The following is a 20,895-nucleotide window of genomic DNA, read 5'->3' as shown; positions in this document are numbered from 1 at the left end:
AATCAGGGCACCTGGGTGGCTCAGCTGGTTGAGCATCTGGCTCTTCGTTTCAGCTCAGGTCAAGATCTCATGGTTCGTGGGTTCAAGCCCCAAGCGGGACTCTGTGCTGATGGTGCGGAGCCTGTTTGGGATTCTCCCTCTTCCTCTTCCTCTTCCCCTCCCTCCCTTCCTCCCTCCCCCCCCCTCCCCCCCCCTCCCTGCTGCAAGCATGCATGCGCTCTCATTCTCTCTCCCTCTCTCAAAATAAATAAAACGTTAAAAATCATTTTTTAAAAAGTCTAAGAAGTACAAATGAGACAGGCGTGCTTCCAAATAACAAACGCTTCTGATGTTGAGGAAGGTAATAAAAATAATTCCTCGCTCAGGAATCAACGTTCCAATAATCTCAGCCACTCTTCACTGAAAGCCGACCATGAGGGAAATGGCCTGTGTCGGGAAGTTTCCCACTACCGTTCACACAGATGCCCCGACGTCCCCCAGCCCCACTCTTCCTCCGGCAGCCACCCGGTGTCCTGCTAGACAGCAGCACCCCTCACAGGGCCACTTTCTTCTCGTGCTGTGGCACTGCTGGCCGCCCACCCCCCCTTCCTTTCTGAGGATGCAGCACCTCCCACCGCCTGGCTCTCCTCCTGGGACCAACCAGCCCTCGGGGCTTCCGTTTCTTCCTTCTGCCTCCCCCCCACCCCCACCTCGTCTCTACCCTGGAGACCGCCCATCTCAGCAGGAGCCCTATGCCGACCTCAGTCCTCCACAATCAACATGAGTCATGTGTCTGACTGGCCAGATGAACAGGATAATTCACCTATGGTGCTCCACATTTATCCCAACACCTCCCAAGAGAACACCACCTTTGTAAATGGCAGGAAACCGACAAGTATTCATTAACAAGAACTGAAATGAGCTCAGGGTCACCTGTTCTTGGTGTTACCTCTCATTTCAAGATACAAATCTTAATCCTTAACAATAAGCAACTGTTAAAAAGAAAGCTGATCTATATTATCATGTTGATAGATATAAATCACACTGAACTAACAAAATATCAAAAGGCCACGTGATTTTTAAAGAGTGTAGAACATACACCATGTGTATGCTTGTGTTATATGCGCAGACACACATCAGCGTGTGCACATGGTGTGTCGGGGGCAGTCGGATTTCTGAAGATTAAGCTACTGCCAGTGGTCACCTCTGGGAACAGAACTGGGGGCCACCACCGGAAAGGGAGAGAGGCTTCTGTGTTGCAGACTCTGTCCCTGACGTTTGGGGACAGGAGGGAGGAGGGAGGAGGGAGGAGGGAGGAGGGAGGAGGGAGGAGGGAGGAGGGAGGAGGACAGCGATAAAGAGGCAGGCAGGCAGCAGCAGGCTGAGGAGGGACGGCGACAGAGCCGTGGCACGCACGGGCGAGGAAGAAGACCCTACCGGAGGTATGACCAACGGTGTCTAACGACACAGAGATCGAGACGCAAAACTATACTAAGCCTGTGGATGTGGATGTGGCTGTGTCATCGGTTTAGTTTACTGTGGGGAGGACAGAAGATGAGCCAAACGTGCCTGGAAACAGACGGTTAGGGGGAAAGGCAAAGGCTTCTGCTTCCCAGCCCCCTCTTCCTTCCCAAAGTGAAGTACCACTGAGAATGTTGCGACTTTTAATGTATTTCTTCAAGTCTCTGCTTTAAAAAAGCTCTCCCTCTGCCGCACAGCTGTGAACGGACAGTGTCTGTGCTAACTCACGGGAGCAGCGCCACACTCGATGTTTCTGCAAACTGCTTTTCCTACTCAAGACCATCTCTGAGATCTCACCGTGTGTCTATAGTGCAGTCAGTTGCTGGATAACGTTCCAGTGTATCAACCCTAACTGATCAATCCTTGCTGATGGGCCTTTTAAACATCACGCACAGCGCTGTGCCTTACCTTCAGGTCTCCTCGTACACACGTCCCAGACTTTCTCCAACCCGACTAGATACTACCAACTTGTTCCCCAGTGCTGACACAACTTCACTCGTGCCGGCTTTCAAGTACACCGTGTCCCCAAACCCTTACCAACACTTGCGTCTCTCGGACAGTTTGATTTTTGACAAGCTGATTGATGAAACGTCATCTCCCTGTAGCTCTGTATTTCTGATTACAAATTCAGGTATGTTTCACATGCATGACAACCAGCTTGCTTCCCGCTCGTGTTTATTATTTATGCAAATCCTTTTCCTTGGTGCTGTTTTTCTTGCGGATTTGCACAAGCTGGTGTAGGTGCTAGATCAAATCCTGAAGATCAGAATATAGAGCGATCTCTTTCCAGTCCACGGTTTTGTCTTATAATATTTAAGTTTTCAGTTTTGACATAGTCAGATTTACTGATTTTTCCTTCTCCAGGTGTGTTTTTTGTGCCTAATAAACCTTCTCTATCTTGCTATTCTCCTTTATCTTGTTCTGTAATGGTTTTGTTTCTCATACTTCTATCTTCTGTTTTCGGACTTATTGGAGATGGTCTGGTCTCCCCCCACCGCAGTTAACAAAGGTCGCTGCAGACCGCCTGCAACAACGAGAGTGCCCTGGAGCAGTGTGCCACAGTGCAACAGTGTACAGGAGCCCCTGTAGATCGGGCCACCTTACCACAACCCAAGAGATCAGAACGGCTCACCATGGCAGAAGCCTTCATTTTAAGAAGCCCTGGGTGAGATGTGGGGGCTGGTCCTTCAATGACCTGAATGTGGTCCGCTTGGGGTGATCACTTACTCCAGACGCGGTCTCAGTAAGCAGTGGGGAGACAGAATGCATCATTCACAGAGCCACACAGACGCCTATCGGTGAGAAAGGACTCTGGACCCGCACACGCACGCCTGCGGCCACGCAAAGGCAGCAGGGCTCCTGCATCGTGCTGGGTTGTACAACGCCCAGAGTCGTGCGTCAGGACCCCTAGGAGATGGGTTCAGAGGCAGGGATTTATTTGTACGAGGTTTACTGGGAAGTGCTTCCAAACACAAGACTGAAAGAAACGGGATTAAGCAGAAGGAGAAATGAACTAACGGGGCAGCACGCAGGTGGAACGAAGGCTTTAGTCAATCCCGCACCGGAACAGCCTCTTGGAGAATTCCCAAACCGAGAGAATAGAGCCCGTGTTCCGAGCCCTCACCCCAACCTGTCACTGGACGCGGGTAACCCCAGGAAAGGGACTAACTTGAGCAATTCACCTCTTTTGGTGGAGGGCAACCACCCACGCTCTACACCCAGCACACCTGCCCCTACCCTCACCTGTTCCCTCCCACGAAGCCACCACCACAACGCGAGCAGACCCACGGAGAGGTCCCCGTGGCAGAGAACCTGAGGGAGGGCTCCATCCGACGGCCAGTGAGGAACAGAACCCTGCAGCAACCACCTGAGTGAACCTGGAGGCAGGTCCACCCGCCACGGGTGAGGTTCCGGGTGAGCGCGGTGCCACACCAGCACCTTGCCTGCAGTACGGTGAGGGACCCGGGGCCAGAAGGCCCAGCTAAGTCACACGCAGATCCCCGCGCTCTAGAAGCTAGGAGACGGCAAATGTTGTTGGAAGCCACAAAATTTGAGACGATTTGTAACAGAGCACCAGAGAACTACAACAATCCCACCAGCCCTAGCACGGAACACAAGGACTGGCTCTTCCTGTCCGGTGGTGCAGAACGCGGCCACGCCGCTCCTCGGGCTGGAGGACTCGCTTCTCCCCGCTGCCTCTCTCCCTCCCGTCACGCACCTGAACTGGCAGACAGGGAAGGCCACTGAGGTCTTCACAGAGGACAAGGCATAACCACCAAGGAGAAGCAACATAAAGAGACAAGTACTCCATGGTTCCAGTAACAAGAGGGCATCACGGCAGTCAAACTCCTAGACACACACAGCGGAACAGTGGCCGCCAGGGCCAGGGCTGGGGGGACCAGAGACTCGTCCTCCAGGGAGCGCGGACCTCCAGTGACTTCCAGGGACGCGGGATGAAGAAGCCCTAGAGGGCCCGCCGTACAACGGTGCGCATACAAGGAACACTGAAACGCATGTAAAAACCGCTAACAGGGCAAACTTAGATGGCTTTCGCCATCATTTTTAAAAAGTGAAATAAAGTCTGGGTCAAGTTCTTGGACAGTAATATTTCCGTTTTTAGAAAATACAAGTCACGGATTTGGATGTGACTTTTAAAAATCCAATTTTCAAATGATGTCACTATCAGCGTAATCCAGGTGGAGGACTGGGTTCAGGTCCCGACCAGCATGTACCGTAGGCGACAAGAGGAGCCAGAGAACACTCATCGGTGACGCGCTGCCAGGCTTCGGGGGGTTGGGGGTGGGGGTGGGGGTGGGCCCTGTCGCCAGAAGCAGCAAAGTGAACAGGAAACACGTTCCAGACCCCGGACGTGGAGACCAGCTCACTCCCGGCTGGCCCTCAGGCACCTGCTGCGTGACCGGGAAGAAGGTCTCAGAGAGCAGACACCCAGGGACACAGAGGGAGACGGCACGACTGGGAACCCCTAACTGACGGCACCTGGGACCAGGCACTTGAGTGCTGGGTTGGCAGGTCCGCCTGAAGGACACGTGCATCAGTGTCTCCCAAACAGCGTCTATGCCCACAGCCAGCCCAAGGGTCCTCCTGACGAGCTCCAAAGTGACAACAAAACACAAATCCCTTTATTCCGTTCTTATCAACGAAAGACACACACCTCAAGGGTTACAACTTTTTTACACAAAAGCCTGAGCTTAAACGGTAAGGTAAGAAGTTAGGGAGCGTAACTACAATTCCTCATTCATAAAAGCGGTGTAGTAATTTTATTAAAACTCTGCTCTATCGGGGCACCTGAGAGGCTCAGACGGTTCAGAGTCTGACTCTTGACTTCAGCTCAGGATGTTATCTCACAGTTTGTGGGACTGAGCCCCTTGTCAGGCTCCCCCCTGACAGCATAGAGCCTGCTTATTCTCTCTCTCTCCCTCTCTCTACCGCCTCCCCGCTCACGTGCTCGCCCTACCAAGGGCTGCAGCTGCCCTGGTCTCTGCAACAGTGCAAAGCCATTACCACCTGCGTGAATGCACCTGGAGGACCCGCGACATTTAACAAGGGTGTTTTGTCACCGACGTGTGAACAGTGCTGACCTGTGTTGGTCAAGATTTCCAGTTATTGCTTCCTTCCTCTTTAACTCTAAGCTCTCAGTTTAGTGTCATCATTCACAGGAGTTCACACTTTTTCAACTAACCTATTCTTTACAATGAGGCATTTTGATTCAACGTATTTTCTGCCTCCATGTTCTTGATAAATGAACTTTAGTCTTGGTACGTATACTTTAAAACACATGTGTACGTTACAATCCACTATAAATTAACTCTAATCCCACCAGCGAAGAATAAGTAATCCTGTTAGAAAATTTGTGACACATCATTACTATTTACTTAACTAATTGGCAATATACTACCAAGGTAAATATAATAAAACTCGCGGTCATTTCTTGCATTTACGGAGAACTGTTTACGAGACGAAATCATGTTGTGCTTGGGCTTCAGTGCCTGCAATTTTTTGTGGTTGTCCAACTCTTCTGTGCCTGGGAAACAGTGCGGGTGAGCGACCCCTAAAGACACGATCACACCCACGGAAGCACCAGTCAATGAGCGGAGTCGAAGACAGACACGGTGGGGACACAAGCACATGCATGAAGTACAAGCAGGAGAGGTGCCCGATCCCGGGAGACTGAGACAGCAGGCCCTGAGCGAGAACTTGATTTAAGGCGGTGGAAATCAAAGGCCAAACAGGAGAAAAGTAGGACCCCCCGAGGAGACAGGAGAGAAGGTCAGGTACAATGGTAACGAAATTAGGACAGGATTATTAACAAAACATAAGCAACACAGCATGAACAAACAGGAGGAAAACAGGAATAACTTGAAGACTGCAAGTTCACTGCTGTTCCTGGTGGTAACGGCAAGAAGTAAGGCTGACTGTCAGCATTTCAGGTTATTACAAGGAGATCCGAAAGACAGAGGAGTCTTTTCAAAAGCTAGGGATTATCAAACATGGAACCAGAACAAGCGGTGGGTCCACTCCGCTTCACTTATGATTTGTACCTTTGCGTTTGATGCATTTCATTGTGAAAATAATAAATAGAAATTAAGACAATGTGGTGCTCGTTCAGGGATAAGACAAGCCAGCCAATAAAACACAAAAAGGTCGGACACACACCAACACATACCTGGAAGTGTAATCTCCTAGCACGACCGCCCCAGAGCGTCAGTGGTGAAAGGGCTGGCCAACGATGGATGCAGCCAGCGGATTTACCCTGGGTTGGCGGGGGCAGGGGTGGGGGGCGAGCAGAGCTGAACTCCAGCCTCCCACCACACACCAATCACTTTCAGGGGATTGAACACGCGTGTCAAAGGCAAGATTATAAAAGCTTTTACAGGACAAGACACAATGGGAGCTGTCTGATTGATGGCAGAGGAGAAACTAGACCCCAAAAAGGAAAATCCGTACAGGAACACAGGAGAGGTCGAATCCAACTGCATTAAGAGCGTCTGTTCATCCACAGACACCACGAACAAAGGGCACTTTGTACGAATCGAGAACCTAAAGGAACAACAGCCCAGAGACAGGAGTTTCCTCTGTGGCACCGGCCACGCGTACCAGAGCAAGGGCTCGCGCCGCACCCTTCCAGACGGAACACTTCGCAGAGGTCCGGGAAGATCAAACGCTTGGGGGGGGCGGGGGGGGGGGGGTGGATACGGAGTGAATGGAACCCTTACCCCTGCCAAAAGAGTATGAACAGGTGCAGCACTTGGGGACAATCTGGCATTCTCTAGTCCAACGATGGGCACACACCCGCCAGTCAGCAAGCGCACTCCCACGCACCCGCCCCAGAGAGGCTCTCAGCACGGACGTGCGCCACGCTCCCTGTGACGGCCGACACAAAGTGAAACCAACAAACGAGAACCCTCTCCCCAAAGGACGACACAACTGCAAGGAGCACACAGGGCAGACAGGCCCTTTACCGAGCGAGCCCCACACAACAGACGAAAACCAGACGAGTCTAACTACACCCGACACAGACAAATTTCAAGAATATAATGCGGAGCAAGAAAAGTCACAGAAGAACGTGCGTGTTGCATGGTAATCCCACGTGCACAGAGCAACGTTATACAGTGCGTTGCCCAGGGTAACACAAACGTGACGAAATTACAAAGAAAGGCAACAGTACATGTGAACTGGAGGACAGAAGAGAAGGCTGGGGCAGAAGAGGGGTACAGGGAGCGCAAGAGGTTCTGACACAGTCCTCTTTCGTCAGGTAGGTGGAGCGTTCCAGGCCATTCTTCACACGCCACATTTCATAAGCAACTTTACCACCCCAACATTTAATTAAAAAAGAAACCGCTTAACGGGAATGTCACGCGTTTGGTCAACTGTCTACATGTGGCCTCTTCTACCGTGGACCCTTACTGGATGTAAGGTGAGCCTGTGGACAGACAGCACACAATAAAAGGAAACTTTTCCTACTGGCCCTAGCAGTAACGAACAGGGAGATTCAGACTGATTAAGACAAAGAAGGTAGATGTTTAATGGTCTTGGCAGTTTCTTATAAAATACGCTCTCTCTGTAAAAAAAAAAAAAAAAAAAATTAAGAAATGAACACTTCAGTCATCCTTTAAGATACACAAACCTCAGGGCCCAGCAGTGGTCAGGACGGAAGAAAGGACCCGCAGCACATACGTGATCACGTCACCACCGGTGGAAAGAAAGAAAGAGCTAACACAGAGCATCTAGAAAACAGCGGGGCCTGCTGAAGCAAAGCCCAAGCAGGCTACACGGTCTCTGACCACGGGGCTCCCCACTAAACACGAAGCCAATGAGAACGGGCGACTCAAATTCCCAAACCACACAATTTCCAACAGCGTATGTGCCATGTGTAACAAAGCAACAGGGGGGTAGGATTTTACGATGAACTTACCCTGAAGTAAGTGAAGTCACAGCTGTTGAATAAATGTCACTCAAAAGCAGTCTCTTGGCTTTTTCTTACACAGCGGGCAACTTTCCTTTTGAATTCTCCATTTCTGTCTTCCCTCCATTCTTTCTATAGACACAAAGTAGCATTTAGTGACTTAACGCCAGCAAGTTCTTATCTCAAATGCGAGTTTTCATCTTGAATGCAACACTTTGGCAACATGTACACCTTTAAGATGTTAAAAAGCCGATAAGGCAGAAGAATCGTCAGAAACCACTCCCGCCAGGCACTCCCTCCGTCGGAACCCGCCAGTCACCTCACAGGCAGGTCTCCTGGAGGAAGGAGACATCCGGGGAGGACGGGACCGGTTTGTCCACTGGGACAGGCAGCTGCGACCTACAGGCAAGCTACTCAGGCGTGGGAAGCACTGGGAAGGCTGCCTGCCGCCCCCGGAAGGTTCCGCCCCAGGTAGAGGAGCGGGGCGCTGCACGCTGGGTGGGGGGCGGGGGGGGGGGGGGGGGGAGGGGGGTGACAATGAGACACAAGTGGCACCAGCAGGGTCTCCCGTGAAAATTGAGCTGCTTTTATCTAGCATGTAAATAGCAGAAAATTCTCACCAAAATGCCCAGCCTTTTTCTTTTTAGATCTCATGCCTTTAGTCACGGCAAAGACGAGAAATCTTCAACCCTTGCCCTCCTCAGGAAGCCAGTTATTAGAATAACTTAGGTGACAAACCACACACAGACGTGTAGAGACCTGGATGTGTCTGAAGTACTTGTGGATAAAATGTCACAAAACCTGTAAACGCTTCGGCATCACGTTTTAAGTAAAAGATAGAGAAGAGCAATTCCAGGCGAGAGGAAGTTCAGGCTCAAGGAACAAGAATCTCCTCAAAAGAGCAGGGAGCTGAGAGAACGGAGGCTGGGGGTAGGGGGCCTGGGTGAGGAGGTCACAGGTGGAAAGGCCCGGAGACACTACAGTGACACACAACTGCACGAGGGTGGCTTCGCGCCAGAGGACGGGCTGGTGCGTGACGGGCCCCAAGCCACTGCGGAAGCCACCCCAGCCACACTGAGGACGAGCACACAGGTCACCTGTGTCCTCTCTGCATTGTATTCACGGAGAGCCTGTGCATCCACCAGAGCAGGGGGCACAGCGCCCATGTCTTTCCTCTCCTGACGCCCTCCTGAAACGATCAGACTGGAATCTGTGTGAGGCACAGACTCTCCACGTCAAAGAAATGGCAAGAGAGTCATCCACGTGGGTGGGAACTTTTTCTGGAAGACCAAAAGTACACGGCAGAGTAAGAAACGTGCCGCAGAGAGAAAGCACAGCCCCGAGAAGTCTCCCTGCAACCAGAGCAGAGGAGGGGAAGGGCCGACTGAACAGAGGGCACAGGTTAGACACGTCCGGCCCGAGAAGAGTCGGTAAGACGCGGGATGAAAACAGAGACGTGGCATCTTCCTCCCACTATACCCAAAATGCTAATACTCTCCTGAAATACGGCCAACTGTGATACCTACACTTTACGTGCTAGAATCAGGGCCCCTCGCGTGGGTACCAGGACTGAAAGTAACGGCCTCTTCACGTTCGAGGTCGGGGTCAGGCCGGTGCCCGCAGACCCGCACGCTGCCGCTCCCACCAGAGCCCAGGCTCCCAGATGCAGGAGAAACACAAGAGAAAACCTGGGCCTCCGAGAAAGAGACTTCAGAATTTAACTTTACAAACACTTCTAATTAGAACTCGTGCGAGACCGAACAACTATTAGCTCATTAAACAGCGACACCGCCACAGTGAGGAAGGAGGTGGCAGAAGTCGCCATCCGCAGGCGCCCCGACGAAACAAGGACCGACGTAGGTGGCAGCCGCGAGCCCAAACAGGGAAGGAGTGTACTTTGTGGCTCGGCTGCACTCACATGAAGAATTAATTAAAAAACGGAAGGAGTGCGATACGCAGGGAAGTTCTCAACGTGGTGAAAATGGGAAACTTCCCAAACTGACATCCTACAGGCGCAAATCGACCACGGGAGCCCCTCCGCCACAGGCGACCGCGTCCGTCGTGGCGCAGATGGCCCCCCTTCTGTCGTGACATCACAGGGTCAACAGCAGAAGCCTCCGACCGCGTCACACCCCTCCCATCCTCACGAGGAGGGCAGGTACGGGCCACTGAGACACGGGAGAGCCCACAGTCACATGACTTTTATAACTGCCCTACTTTATCATCAGCAACCACTGGAAGTCTCTCACTGAGCCTAATTCATAAACCAAACTTTATCGTGTGTGTATGTATATAGGACAAAAAAATAATACATATAAGGGTTCAGTACTTATCCCTGGTTCCAGGCATCCGCCGGGGGTCTTGGAACGTACCTCTCACCGACAAGGGGGACAACTGTACAGAAACAGAAAATCTTACACCTTACACAACAATGTGATATTTTAAACACCAAGAATCAGAAAAAAACCTAAAGAACAGGGAGAAAAAGAAAGGAAAGGTCACCCGCAAGTGGTGAAGAGTCAGCCTCGCATCAACTCCCTCGTCAGCAACAATAAATGATAAAAGACAAATTCTGCAGAAGTCTGAACTTGTCCCCCAGAACCCCACAAACTGTCACTTACGAATAGGGCCCAGACGAAAACACTCACGGGCAGGTAAGGACCAGATGTTAATTCTCACAAAGCCTTTCTGAAACATGAGTCTCAGATGAAGCACCACAGGAAGGAGTCAAGCAAGAAACAAGGAACAGGATGCAGAAACAGATGATCCTGCCCAGAAGAGCAGGCAGGCTGCGTGCAGCGGTCTGAGCCCACCCCTGATCCAGGAGCCAAAGGTGGAGGGTCCAGGAGAGGGGTCTCCAAGAAAAATGTGGTTTTCCTGGAACAGGTACCGTCGAGTGAGAGGTCAGAGAAGCAAACTAACAAAAACCATGAAAATGGCAAAGCAAATACGGAAGTCTGCCTGAACATGTGGACGAGAAAGTTCCGGTTTAGATACAAGACAACCGACTGCTTAAATCATAACAAGAAGCCGTGGGTCTCAAGACGCGAACGGGACAGATGGCACACGACCTGTGGGGCTCAGGTCAGAGGTCACACTGGCGTGTGGAGCCCTGGGGGGGCAGGCCTGCTTCCACCCTGACAGTCACACTGGCTTCGAGGCGATGACTCTCCTTCCTCAGTAGGTCCCCCCGTTTCAGGACGCAGCTGCTTTGAAGGGTTACTAACGTTTGCGTATTCATGCTTTCAGGTGTTTGCTCTTAATTATTAATTTTATCTTTACGAAGATTAAAATAAAATTTGTCAGTTCTCATCTTATTCAAAAGAGTTACAGCTGAGCATGAATCAAACAATTCCCTCTCAAAATGATTCCACGGGATTTGTTAAAAACACAGCTCTCCCTTCTCCCTCACCATCTCCTGCACCGCTCAGACTGAAACTTGGCTACATAAAAGGCTGAGACGGGGGTACGCGAGTGGCTCAGTCAGTTAGCATCAGACTCTTGATTCTGGCTCAGGTCATGATCTCACGGTTTGTGAGTCTGAGCCCGCGTCACACTCTGCACTGAATGCGGAACCTGCTTGGGATTCTCTCTGCCCCTCCCCTGCTCACACTCTCTCTTGAAATATAAACTTAAAAAAAAAAAAAAAAAAAAAAAAAAGGCTAGGACAGTTTTCTGCCAGTTTTTACTTCGATTTGGTTACTAAATTCAGAAAGTCAAAGCCATACATTTGAAAGGGCTTATGGATGTGGTGTCTCCCTGCATATGCATATACCTTGCCCAAGTTTTTCTATAGGTTTGAAGTAACCCAAGAAAAAAGGTGAACTTAATCTCCTGGCTTCGATACATATTAACAAAAGTTCCAAGAACAAAAATTAGAACCAAAGGCTTTCCCAAGGACAGCAGAAGGCTGAGGAACTAGACTATTCTAGGAGACTAGTAAAAACATGAACACAAAATAAAATGTGGTCTCCCAGATTTAAAAAAAAAAAAAAAAAAAAGAGCAGGTATAAAGAACCATGTTAGGAACTGTGCGTTATGAGCTGCGTATGCATCCAACAGTCCTTATCGATGAAGACACCTGTGCTGTGCTTGCGAGAAAGCACCCTGAATTCTCAGGGGACGCCACTGAAGTGCTTACGCGTGGAGAGTTAGGGCATCTGTAAAGCGTCCCAAACAGTTTAGGGAAAAAAATGTTGTAAAACCTCCACAACTAGTGAATCCAGGCGAAGAGTGTTTACTTAACTAATGCAACTTTTGTAGATCTGAAAAATTTAAAAATAAAAGCCCAGGAATAATAATATAGACTTTAGTAGGGACTTGATAATAAATTTTCTTAAGTATGACAGTAATATTACAGCCAAGTAAGACAGTATCCTTATTCTTAAAAGATGCAGGTTCAAGTGCGTAAGAGGTAAAACTTAGCTATATCTGTAACTTAGTTTTGTACAGATTCAGGAGAAAGATAAATGTACATGAACAGAGTGCAGAGACACACACACACACACGCAGGGGGCGGCTGCGATCGAGTTTAATGAACGGTGGGGAGGTGTGTGCGGGACCACCTTACCGCAGCATCCACGTTGGCAGGGGAGTCTCCATTCGGGTCTGCCAGCATGGAAATGACACTGATCATGATGGTTTCCACAGTGTGAATAGGGAGCCAGCGTTCCTCTGGCTTTTCGTACCCGTATTTGTCTTCGCCGGGCTCATGAAGAATGGAGATGCATACATCGCCATTTTTATCGACTGCAAAATTAGAGAGTAAGAGTCCTGTTTAAGGTATTGAAAACAACGTGGTTACACATAAAGTACCGATTATAGGAGTGACCCGGACTCCCACAGTCCGCTATAAACGCTGACCACATACAGACGATTTCCAAAATGGAACCCGCTAACTTGTTAGGAAGACCACCGATTTTTACCAAATAGGATCCATCTGACAAAACAACAGAAATAGAAGCAAAACTTCAAGATACCTGGCACAGAGGTGGTGTCCAGCATTTATATGCAGTAAATACCATCAATCTGTTCTTTTTTTGTATAAAGTATATGATTGAAATACCAGAACCGAGTCTGTATAATTTCCTAGATTCCCCACTAACTTACTGATTGAAATTGGTGACAGTCAAACATCCAGAGACATTCCTACGAACCTCGTAATACACTTTTTAAATCACATAAAAGCAAAGTCCCATCTTCAAGGAAAGGAGTGAACTCAGATTTGCAAAAGAACATGGCCTATCACCAGTGGAAATTCATCAACATAAAATGACAGTCATGACGCCATCTTTTCTATGAAACGAAGATTTAAAATGCAAGTCACAAAGTAATTCCCGACCAACACAAAGGTGCAGTTCTAACCCACCAGCTCACTTAGATCACACAAACACTCATTAGTAAACCTACCAAAATCATCACTCATGTTTTACAGAGTAATTTTCTCCACTGAAAAATAATAAAATAAATAAAATAAAATAAAATAAAATAAAATAAAATAAAATAAAATAAAATAAAATAAAATAAAATAAAAGTATACTTACTGGGAAAAGGCTGGAAATCACAGAAAAATACAAGAATTCTTGGCATAACAAGTTTTTCAACCAAATTTCCAAATCCCGTAAGTAACCAATGGCAACATGTAGAGCTCTTTCATTCCTAACTTCCTGCCTAAAGTCTAAGAAATGTGTGATGGGTATGATTTTAAAGCTTACTTTCCATCTCCTGCCTTGGGAAGCACTTCCCATGTTGTTACAAACTCGGGGCCCTCACACTGCCACACTCGGACAAACGTGTCTGGAATGCGGCCGTGACCATGGGTGCGTGCCGGGCCAGGCCGGGGCTTTCACACCTCGTCTGGGGGCTTTTCTACAGTCAGGGCTCCCCAGATAAGAATTTTTTTCCAAGTCACTGTCTTCGAACACAGAGTATGAAATGCCTCTATAAAACTCTATCAGTGACAATCAATTGAATCATTTTCCTTCTTCTGAAGATTACCGTTACGATCTAGCACCTTTACATTTTTAAACTTGGGTCACTTCATTTTAATAATAGTTTATTTTTTTTTTTTCTTAATGAAAAGATTTTAGGCTTCATACCTATTACCAAATTACATTTTAAAACGTGAAATACAGGTGAAACATAGCTCGGTTTTTCCAGATGATTCTGGGGGTGAAGTTTTTCCACGGGCAGAAAATACACGTCTCCTCCAGTGCAATGACCCCTCTGACCCTTTACCCACCTAGTTTCTTCGGCCAAACTGCTTCATTTTCCCCGCGCCAAGCTGTGCTGCTAAAGCTCTGCCCTCTTCCTTCAAGACCCGATGACGACCTCGTCGCTCTCACTGGCACAGGCTTCGTTTACAAGCCCCAGCCACTCGACTTTTTGTCCATTTGGAGTTTTTTCTAACTCAACTCTCCACACAAAGCCACTAACTGAGCCCCAGCCACGTGCACCCTCCCAGCCACCCCGTCCCTTAAAGCCGTGCGTCTGGAATGACCAAACCCGCTTGACCCTAGTCCTCCCCACCTCCCTCCCCCTCTCTCCCCCTCCCTCCTTTCCTCCCTCCCTCTCCCTCCCTCCCTCCCTTTCTCTCCCTCTCCCTCTCTCTCATCCCCTCACTGGAGAAGGCAGGCTTCTGCCCATTATCAGGATGCCATGACTGCTCACCAGGTGACCAGAACCACATTCTCCTGGATGCTTTCAAAGTCACCCATGCTGGGCCACGACTATGGACACGTTCGCCCCGCTTCGGCCTCCGTGACTCACTTTTTGCCACAGGCTCGTGAACTCTTCTCTCCCCTTCCAGCCTCCCTTAGCCTGCCTTCTGATGCCATCCCGCTCTCCAGCACGTGCCACCTTTTTCATGGGGAGATTAACCCATTCTTTACACCGCAGGGTTACCCCTCACCTCTGTCCCCACGCGTTACTGATTTGTAACTGACGGATAACTGCACGCAAGACAAGGTAATGTCACGACGTTACTATCATCTCGGTGCCGATAACTTCCAAGGCCCTACGCTCACTGCCGAGCTTTGGGTGGGCCACTCTCACCCGACCCTCTAGGTGGACGCGGCAAGTAGATCTCAAGAAAAACCAACCCAAATGGATGCATCTAAGCCGCAGGAAGCTAATTTTTACCTCAGAAGGATGCTTAGAACAGCTTATGCAGCTACGGTCCACACAGCCGAGGTGCACGACTCAACAGTCTCCGGCACGTGTCCAGAGCTGTGTGACCATCACCCCAGAAAGAAGCCGCACGCTCACCAGCAACCGCTCCCCATTCCCTCCCATCCTTCCCCCGAGCCCCCTGCAACCACCACCCTAGCCGTCTCTCTCCCTCTAGACGTGCCGAGTCTGGATGGTCCGGCGTAAATGGAATCACACGCTCCGTGGCCTTCTGTGGCGGGCTTCGTTCACTCAGCGTTTCTAAGGTTCCTCCGTGTTGCAGCACGAGCCGGTGCGTCATCCCACGGCGTGGACATGTTACCGGCTGCTTTTGTCCTCGTCGACCGACAGACACTGGGCTGTTCCCGCTTTCTGCCCTTAATGAACACTCAAGCCTCAGTGTCTCGTGGACATACTCCCACCGTTCTTGGCTCTACATCCAGGAACGGAATCACACGGCCGCGAACGAGGTGGCCACGTCGAACCTTCTGAGGAACACCAGACTAGTCTGTTTTCCAAAGCGGCTGCCCTTCGCGTTCTCGCCAGGAGTACACGAGGCTTGAAATTCTCGCCGTCCTCACTGACGCTGGTTTCTCATCTGCCTTTCTGAGTCCAGCCATCCCAGCAGCTGTAAAGTACCTCTGTGTGGTTCTGATCCTGTGGTTACTTTGTATGTGGCCCACCGATTCCAAACCCTGACCTCACAATCACCGCCCACCCACAACTCCATTCTCCCTCCTTGAACCACTGTCAGTTCAAGCTTTCACGGTCTCTCGCGGGAAGCACTGACAAAATCATCTGCATGTCTCCCGAAGATCAGTCTGGCTCCCCTCTCAACCCTTCCTCCACGGACGCTATCCTTCCCTCCGGATCACGCAGTCACGATGAACCTACCGAACAGCTTTAAAGCACCATAATTTAAGGAGGACCCAAAGTCTAAAGAAAAAAGGTTAAGCCAGGCATGCACACACTCAAAATCCTGTTAGGAATCACATTCTCTAGGGGCACCTGGGTGGCTCAGTCGCTTGAGTGTCCGACTTCGGCTCAGGTCACAATCTCACGGTTGGTGGGTTCAGGCCCCGCGTCGGGCTCCGTGCTGACAGCTCGGAGCCTGGAGTCTGCTTCATATTCTGTGTCTCCCTCTCTCTCTGACCCTCCCCCTTTCGCACTCTGTCTCTTGAAAATAAATAAATGTAAAAAAAAAAAAAAAAAAAATTTTTTTTAAAAATCACATTCTCTAGTGCAGGCTTCTGGGGAGGGGGGGGGGGGGGGGGCTCAGCTGCTTAAGTGTCCGATTCTTGGTTTTGGCTCAGGTCATGTTCTCGTGGTTCATGAGTTGAAGCCCCGTATCAGGCTCTGCGCTGAAAGCAGATTCTCAATCTCTCTCTCTCTCCCTCTCTCTCTCTGCCCCTACCCACCTTGTGCTCGCTCGTGCTCTCTCAAAAAAAATAAACAAATAAACATTAAAAAAAATCAAAAAATAAAAAAAAAAGAAGAAAAAAAAAGCACCACATCTCTAGGAAGCACCCCCTGACCCCTCTACCTGCAACAACACGGTCCTCTCCGTGTCTCCCTTCTCGCAGGAGGGCCCGCGGCTCGCTCACCACCTCCAGCTCCGGTGCCAGCCTGGCCCCACCTGGTCCCACAGGGCTCCTCGCACCTCCCCAGCCGCTCTCTGGCACCTTCCTGGCACCTTCTGTCCCCACACCTGCCATCCCCGCCCACATCCTCAGGTGCCCTCCTTCAAAGTCCCTCCTCTCTCCAGTCACGTTTCGATCGTCTCGCTAACTCCTCCCCCTTGTGGCCCCAAAATGAAGTCTCTTCCATCTGAAACACACGCGTCAACGGCTGCCCTCTTAGACCACTGGGCCGTGGCTCTCCTCCGGCTCACAAGTCCCGCGTGTTGCCTGTGTGTGCTCTCACGGGGAAACCGAGGCTCGGAGAGGTTTCACCTGCGACCACACAGCTAATCTGTGGTGGAGCCGACACTCGGAGCTTGGCTGCGTCTTCTCTGGAAACAGGTGCAAGGAGACTGCCCGTTACGCCAAATAATCCAAGTGAAGGAAAGAGACACTGGCAGACCCAGACGCCAGGAAGGAAGCAGCGAGGCACCAACACAACAGGGGGCGGACGCTGTCGCTTCGCGCATCCACACGCCCGGTGGGGCCCCCTCTGGCACGTTCCACCACCGACGTGGTGCCGCGTCCCGTGCTCACCGCCTCCTCAGACGTGATGAAATACAGCGGCCCCCTCGGTTCCTGCAAGGTTTCCGTCGGCCACCCCGAGTCTCTCCCAAGAGAGACTCCCACCCGTTTCTCAAGCCACTGGATGTGAGTCCACGCTCCAGACCCCTGGAGTAACGCCTTCGTTTATTCATTCATTTCTGCTCACAGACTTTTGCTTAGACTAACCTAGGAGTTTCTCTTCCTGGTGACGCAAAGTCCCAGGACAAGCAGACGGGCACAGTCGTCAGAAATGAAAACCCGACAACTTAGAGAAGACACACCCGCCAGCTCCATCACCAAAACGAGGCCAAGTTCAGGGGAGGCGGTGTGCAAACATACTTTACCCGGCCCAACCTCTGGTTTGCAAAGTGGATTTTAAATGGTAACACATCTTTGGGTAGAAAAGCCAATGTCAACCACATCTCAGGCACTGCAGGACTGGATGTTTTCCGAAGGTGAAAACACAGAGCACCACATCTCCTCTGACCCCACCAGTCACCTTACGAGGCAGGTAGGACACTCCCTTTTCAACAGCTAAAGAATAAAGGTAAAGGTTAAGAGCTGCCCACGGTCTAAGAGTGAAGAAGAGAAATAGAAATTTAAAACCCAGGTTTAATTACCCCTCTCTGGAACAGACAATGAGTCACCCGATACCATGGAAGTGATCTGCTCAACTGTGAGGGCTCTACTCATGCTGAATATCACCCAGTAACCATGCCTCTGGTTCGGAACATCGGGAGTCTCGAAAAGAGCTGAAAACTAAGCAAATAAATAGATGTCCATTCCCCCTGCTGTCCTAAAGGAACTAATACAAGGCCATGTGCATAATAAACACAGTGAGCTTAGTACAAAAATCCCAAAGTGATTTCCTTGAGAACTGTCTCTCTCTTATTGACCTTGAAAACCTCAGAGGCAGGACGTCATATTTGCAAATGTAAAAGTAAAGCCAGATGAACTTACCATTTGGGTGCCAGATTTCTGTAATGAATTTCATTTTAGGAGGCCGGAGGGGGTAATCTTTTGGGAAAGTGAGATGAGCCTTAAAAACACCACCTTCACTGGAAGAAAAACAAAAACAAGTTCTTGCCTATAAGTTCCTGCTTATCGGTAGACAATTATTACAACAAACATAAAACAAGGGTGCCAGTGCTAACACTATAAATGAAGTGAGTTCGTAATCTGGGTCTCAAGCAGATAATTTACTTACTCCAATACTCAGTTCAATAGACCATCACGCCCACCCTCTTACTGAACTCTCAGAAGGCGAGGAAAATGAAAGAAGCAGTTGGTGCACAGCAGGCGTCCCAATCAGGTCCCGTTATTGCAGTGCTAACAACCCTACCACCACCGCCCGCTGCACGTAAGTCCACGTCCAGAAGGGTTCGCTCTGCCTGGGGGGTCTCCAACGATCACTCTCGTCGGCGGCAGCCAGCCCTCCCGCCGTTCTTCAAGCCCCACCAGCCCCCTCCCCTCTCAGAGCTCACACACATTAACTGGGCTGTTCCCTGTGTGGAAAGACGCGCGGACCCTCCACTCCTTTATTCATCTTGTCGTTTAACGAGTATTTCTTCGCCCTTCACACATCAGACACGAACAGCTGGAACAGGGTATAAAGTCTCCCAAGGAGTCTGTATTCCGTGGCTTTCCAAAACAGCGCTGCGCAGGACAGCTTTCTGCACACTGGCTTGGTCCACGGCCACACTGTCCACAACACCTGACATACGGCCAGTTCAACTGAGGAACTGAATTTTTAATTCTATTCAATTTTAGTCAATTTCAGTAGCACATGTGGTCAGTGACTGCGGAATTAGTACGGTCCTAGGTCAACGCCATTTACTTAAAAACTGTTTCTGAAGAACCATCAAAACAGGACAACGAGCCGTGTGTTCACAACAAAAACCAAGGAGATCAAGTCAGCCTGGTGGGGCACATGACTAAGTTCCTCCCCATGTCTTCGGTCGCGGCCATTTCCTCTGTTTGAAACACCCTCCTCCCCTTGTCATCGCTTAGAGCTCGGCTTCCACGTTCCCTCCTGACAAAGGCCTTACTTTGACTATCAGACCTCAACCACCGTGTCCCTCTGGCACACTGGCCTCTTCGCACTTATTCCAACGGCTACTGGCACATCTGACTCTTTTACTGCTCAGCACACACTCCAGCAGAGCAGGGTCACGTGACTGTGCTTGTTTGCGATCAGTGAGAAATGGAATTGTCAGCCTCGTACACGGGACTGAACAAATACACACTGATCACCTATTTGCGTGAGGCACTGTTCTACGTAAAATAATAAAACAGGGAGGAAGACGTTAGAGACCATTGTTTTCTTCCCAGCACTTACCATTTGGTGGCAGAAGAAAATATCAAGCAAAATATCCGTCCTAACTCCTGGAATATGAGCAATCGAAAACTAAATTTTAAAAAAAAAAACCAAGTATCTACTATAAGCCCATTTGTCTTAAGAAGAAAAAAATGGGGACATGTTTATATACAAATAGAAAACTGTATGAGAACACGACACCAATACACAGCAGTGGTCAACTCTGGAACACAGGGTCACAGGACCTTTTACTTACTGCTTTGGACACGTCAATACAGACAATTTTTAACCACAAGCAAGTATTAATTTGTATTGCCTTTCTGATCATAAAAGATTTGGGGAAGGGCTTAACAACAGAGAGGCAGATCATTATTACCAAATACTAAAGACCCAGGGAAGGCCAATGGGCTCCCAGCAGAGAGGGCAGCCGTGGTAACACAACTGTAGTAAAAGCCAACAGGAGGCCGCGAAGGGTGAACGAGAGAGGGGTGGTGAGGTACAAGCGTGACGAGCAGGACGACGTGAAAAGCCCAACAGTTAAAGAACGGGGTAACTAGATGGGGAAACAGCACAAATGAACGGCTTTAAAAAGGAGGGAACGAAACTAATTGGTCTGCAAGGAGACGGGAAGGTGCTGGCAGAAAGACCAGGGACACTAGAGAAACAGTAACTGAGTGACCGGAAGAAAGAAGAAAGTCAGGGAAGGGGGGCTTAATCAAGAAAAAGAACATCGCTTCCCTGGCAGTGGAAGAAAACCGGACTGAATGTAGTACAGACATCCAGGGTACAAAGGAAGAAAAAGGACAACTTTTACGTCTGCTGCATGACCTCCATCTGCGAAACTCCCAGAAGGACTCCTCGAAGGGGGAAAACTGCAGACCTGGGCAAACAGCAGGCTGGGACGGCTGCTGGGATGCACCCACCACACTGACGGGCGCGGCAGCCACCTTCTCGCCCGTGCTACCCCACCTGCCAGAGCCAGCGCCAGCACCAGAACCGGCCGTGGCACCTGGTAGCTGGATGCACTCCTTTTCAAACTGGGGCTACAAAATCAACCGAGTGAGTTGCTAACCACTTCTCTTTTACGACAAATAAAAATCGAACAGAAAACACAGGCGCTTATCACAAACAGTCTGTTTCACTTAAGTCACCTACATGCATGTTTCTACTCACTAAAACGAATGCACACAAGTATACATCAGGTCACGATGTAAAGTATTTCCGGTTAGGGGTTGTGGCGGGGGTTGGGGTTAGGGGTTGTT

The 20,895-nt window shown here is 49.8% G+C and overlaps 1 protein-coding gene across 1 annotated transcript in view; it reads right to left on the bottom strand.

Annotated features, from left to right (window-relative positions):
- Window positions 1-20,895, bottom strand: part of UBE2G1 (ubiquitin conjugating enzyme E2 G1) — a 103,856-nt gene that overhangs the window by 3,053 nt on the left and 79,908 nt on the right. Inside the window, exons 3-5 of the mRNA XM_053893244.1 lie at window positions 18,277-18,374; window positions 12,495-12,673; window positions 7,934-8,056 (exon numbers count right to left, since the gene is read on the bottom strand). Of these exons, the coding sequence (XP_053749219.1) occupies window positions 7,970-8,056; window positions 12,495-12,673; window positions 18,277-18,374 (364 nt within the window). The 3' untranslated portion in view covers window positions 7,934-7,969. The remainder of the gene's footprint in view (window positions 1-7,933; window positions 8,057-12,494; window positions 12,674-18,276; window positions 18,375-20,895) is intronic.

The sequence above is a fragment of the Panthera pardus genome, unplaced genomic scaffold (genome assembly GCF_024362965.1).
Source record: "Panthera pardus isolate Hobbes unplaced genomic scaffold, ASM2436296v1 HiC_scaffold_3, whole genome shotgun sequence".
Taxonomy (NCBI): Eukaryota; Metazoa; Chordata; class Mammalia; order Carnivora; family Felidae; genus Panthera; species Panthera pardus.
Note: the sequence above shows the minus strand (reverse complement) of the source record. Positions and strands in the feature narration are given on the sequence as shown.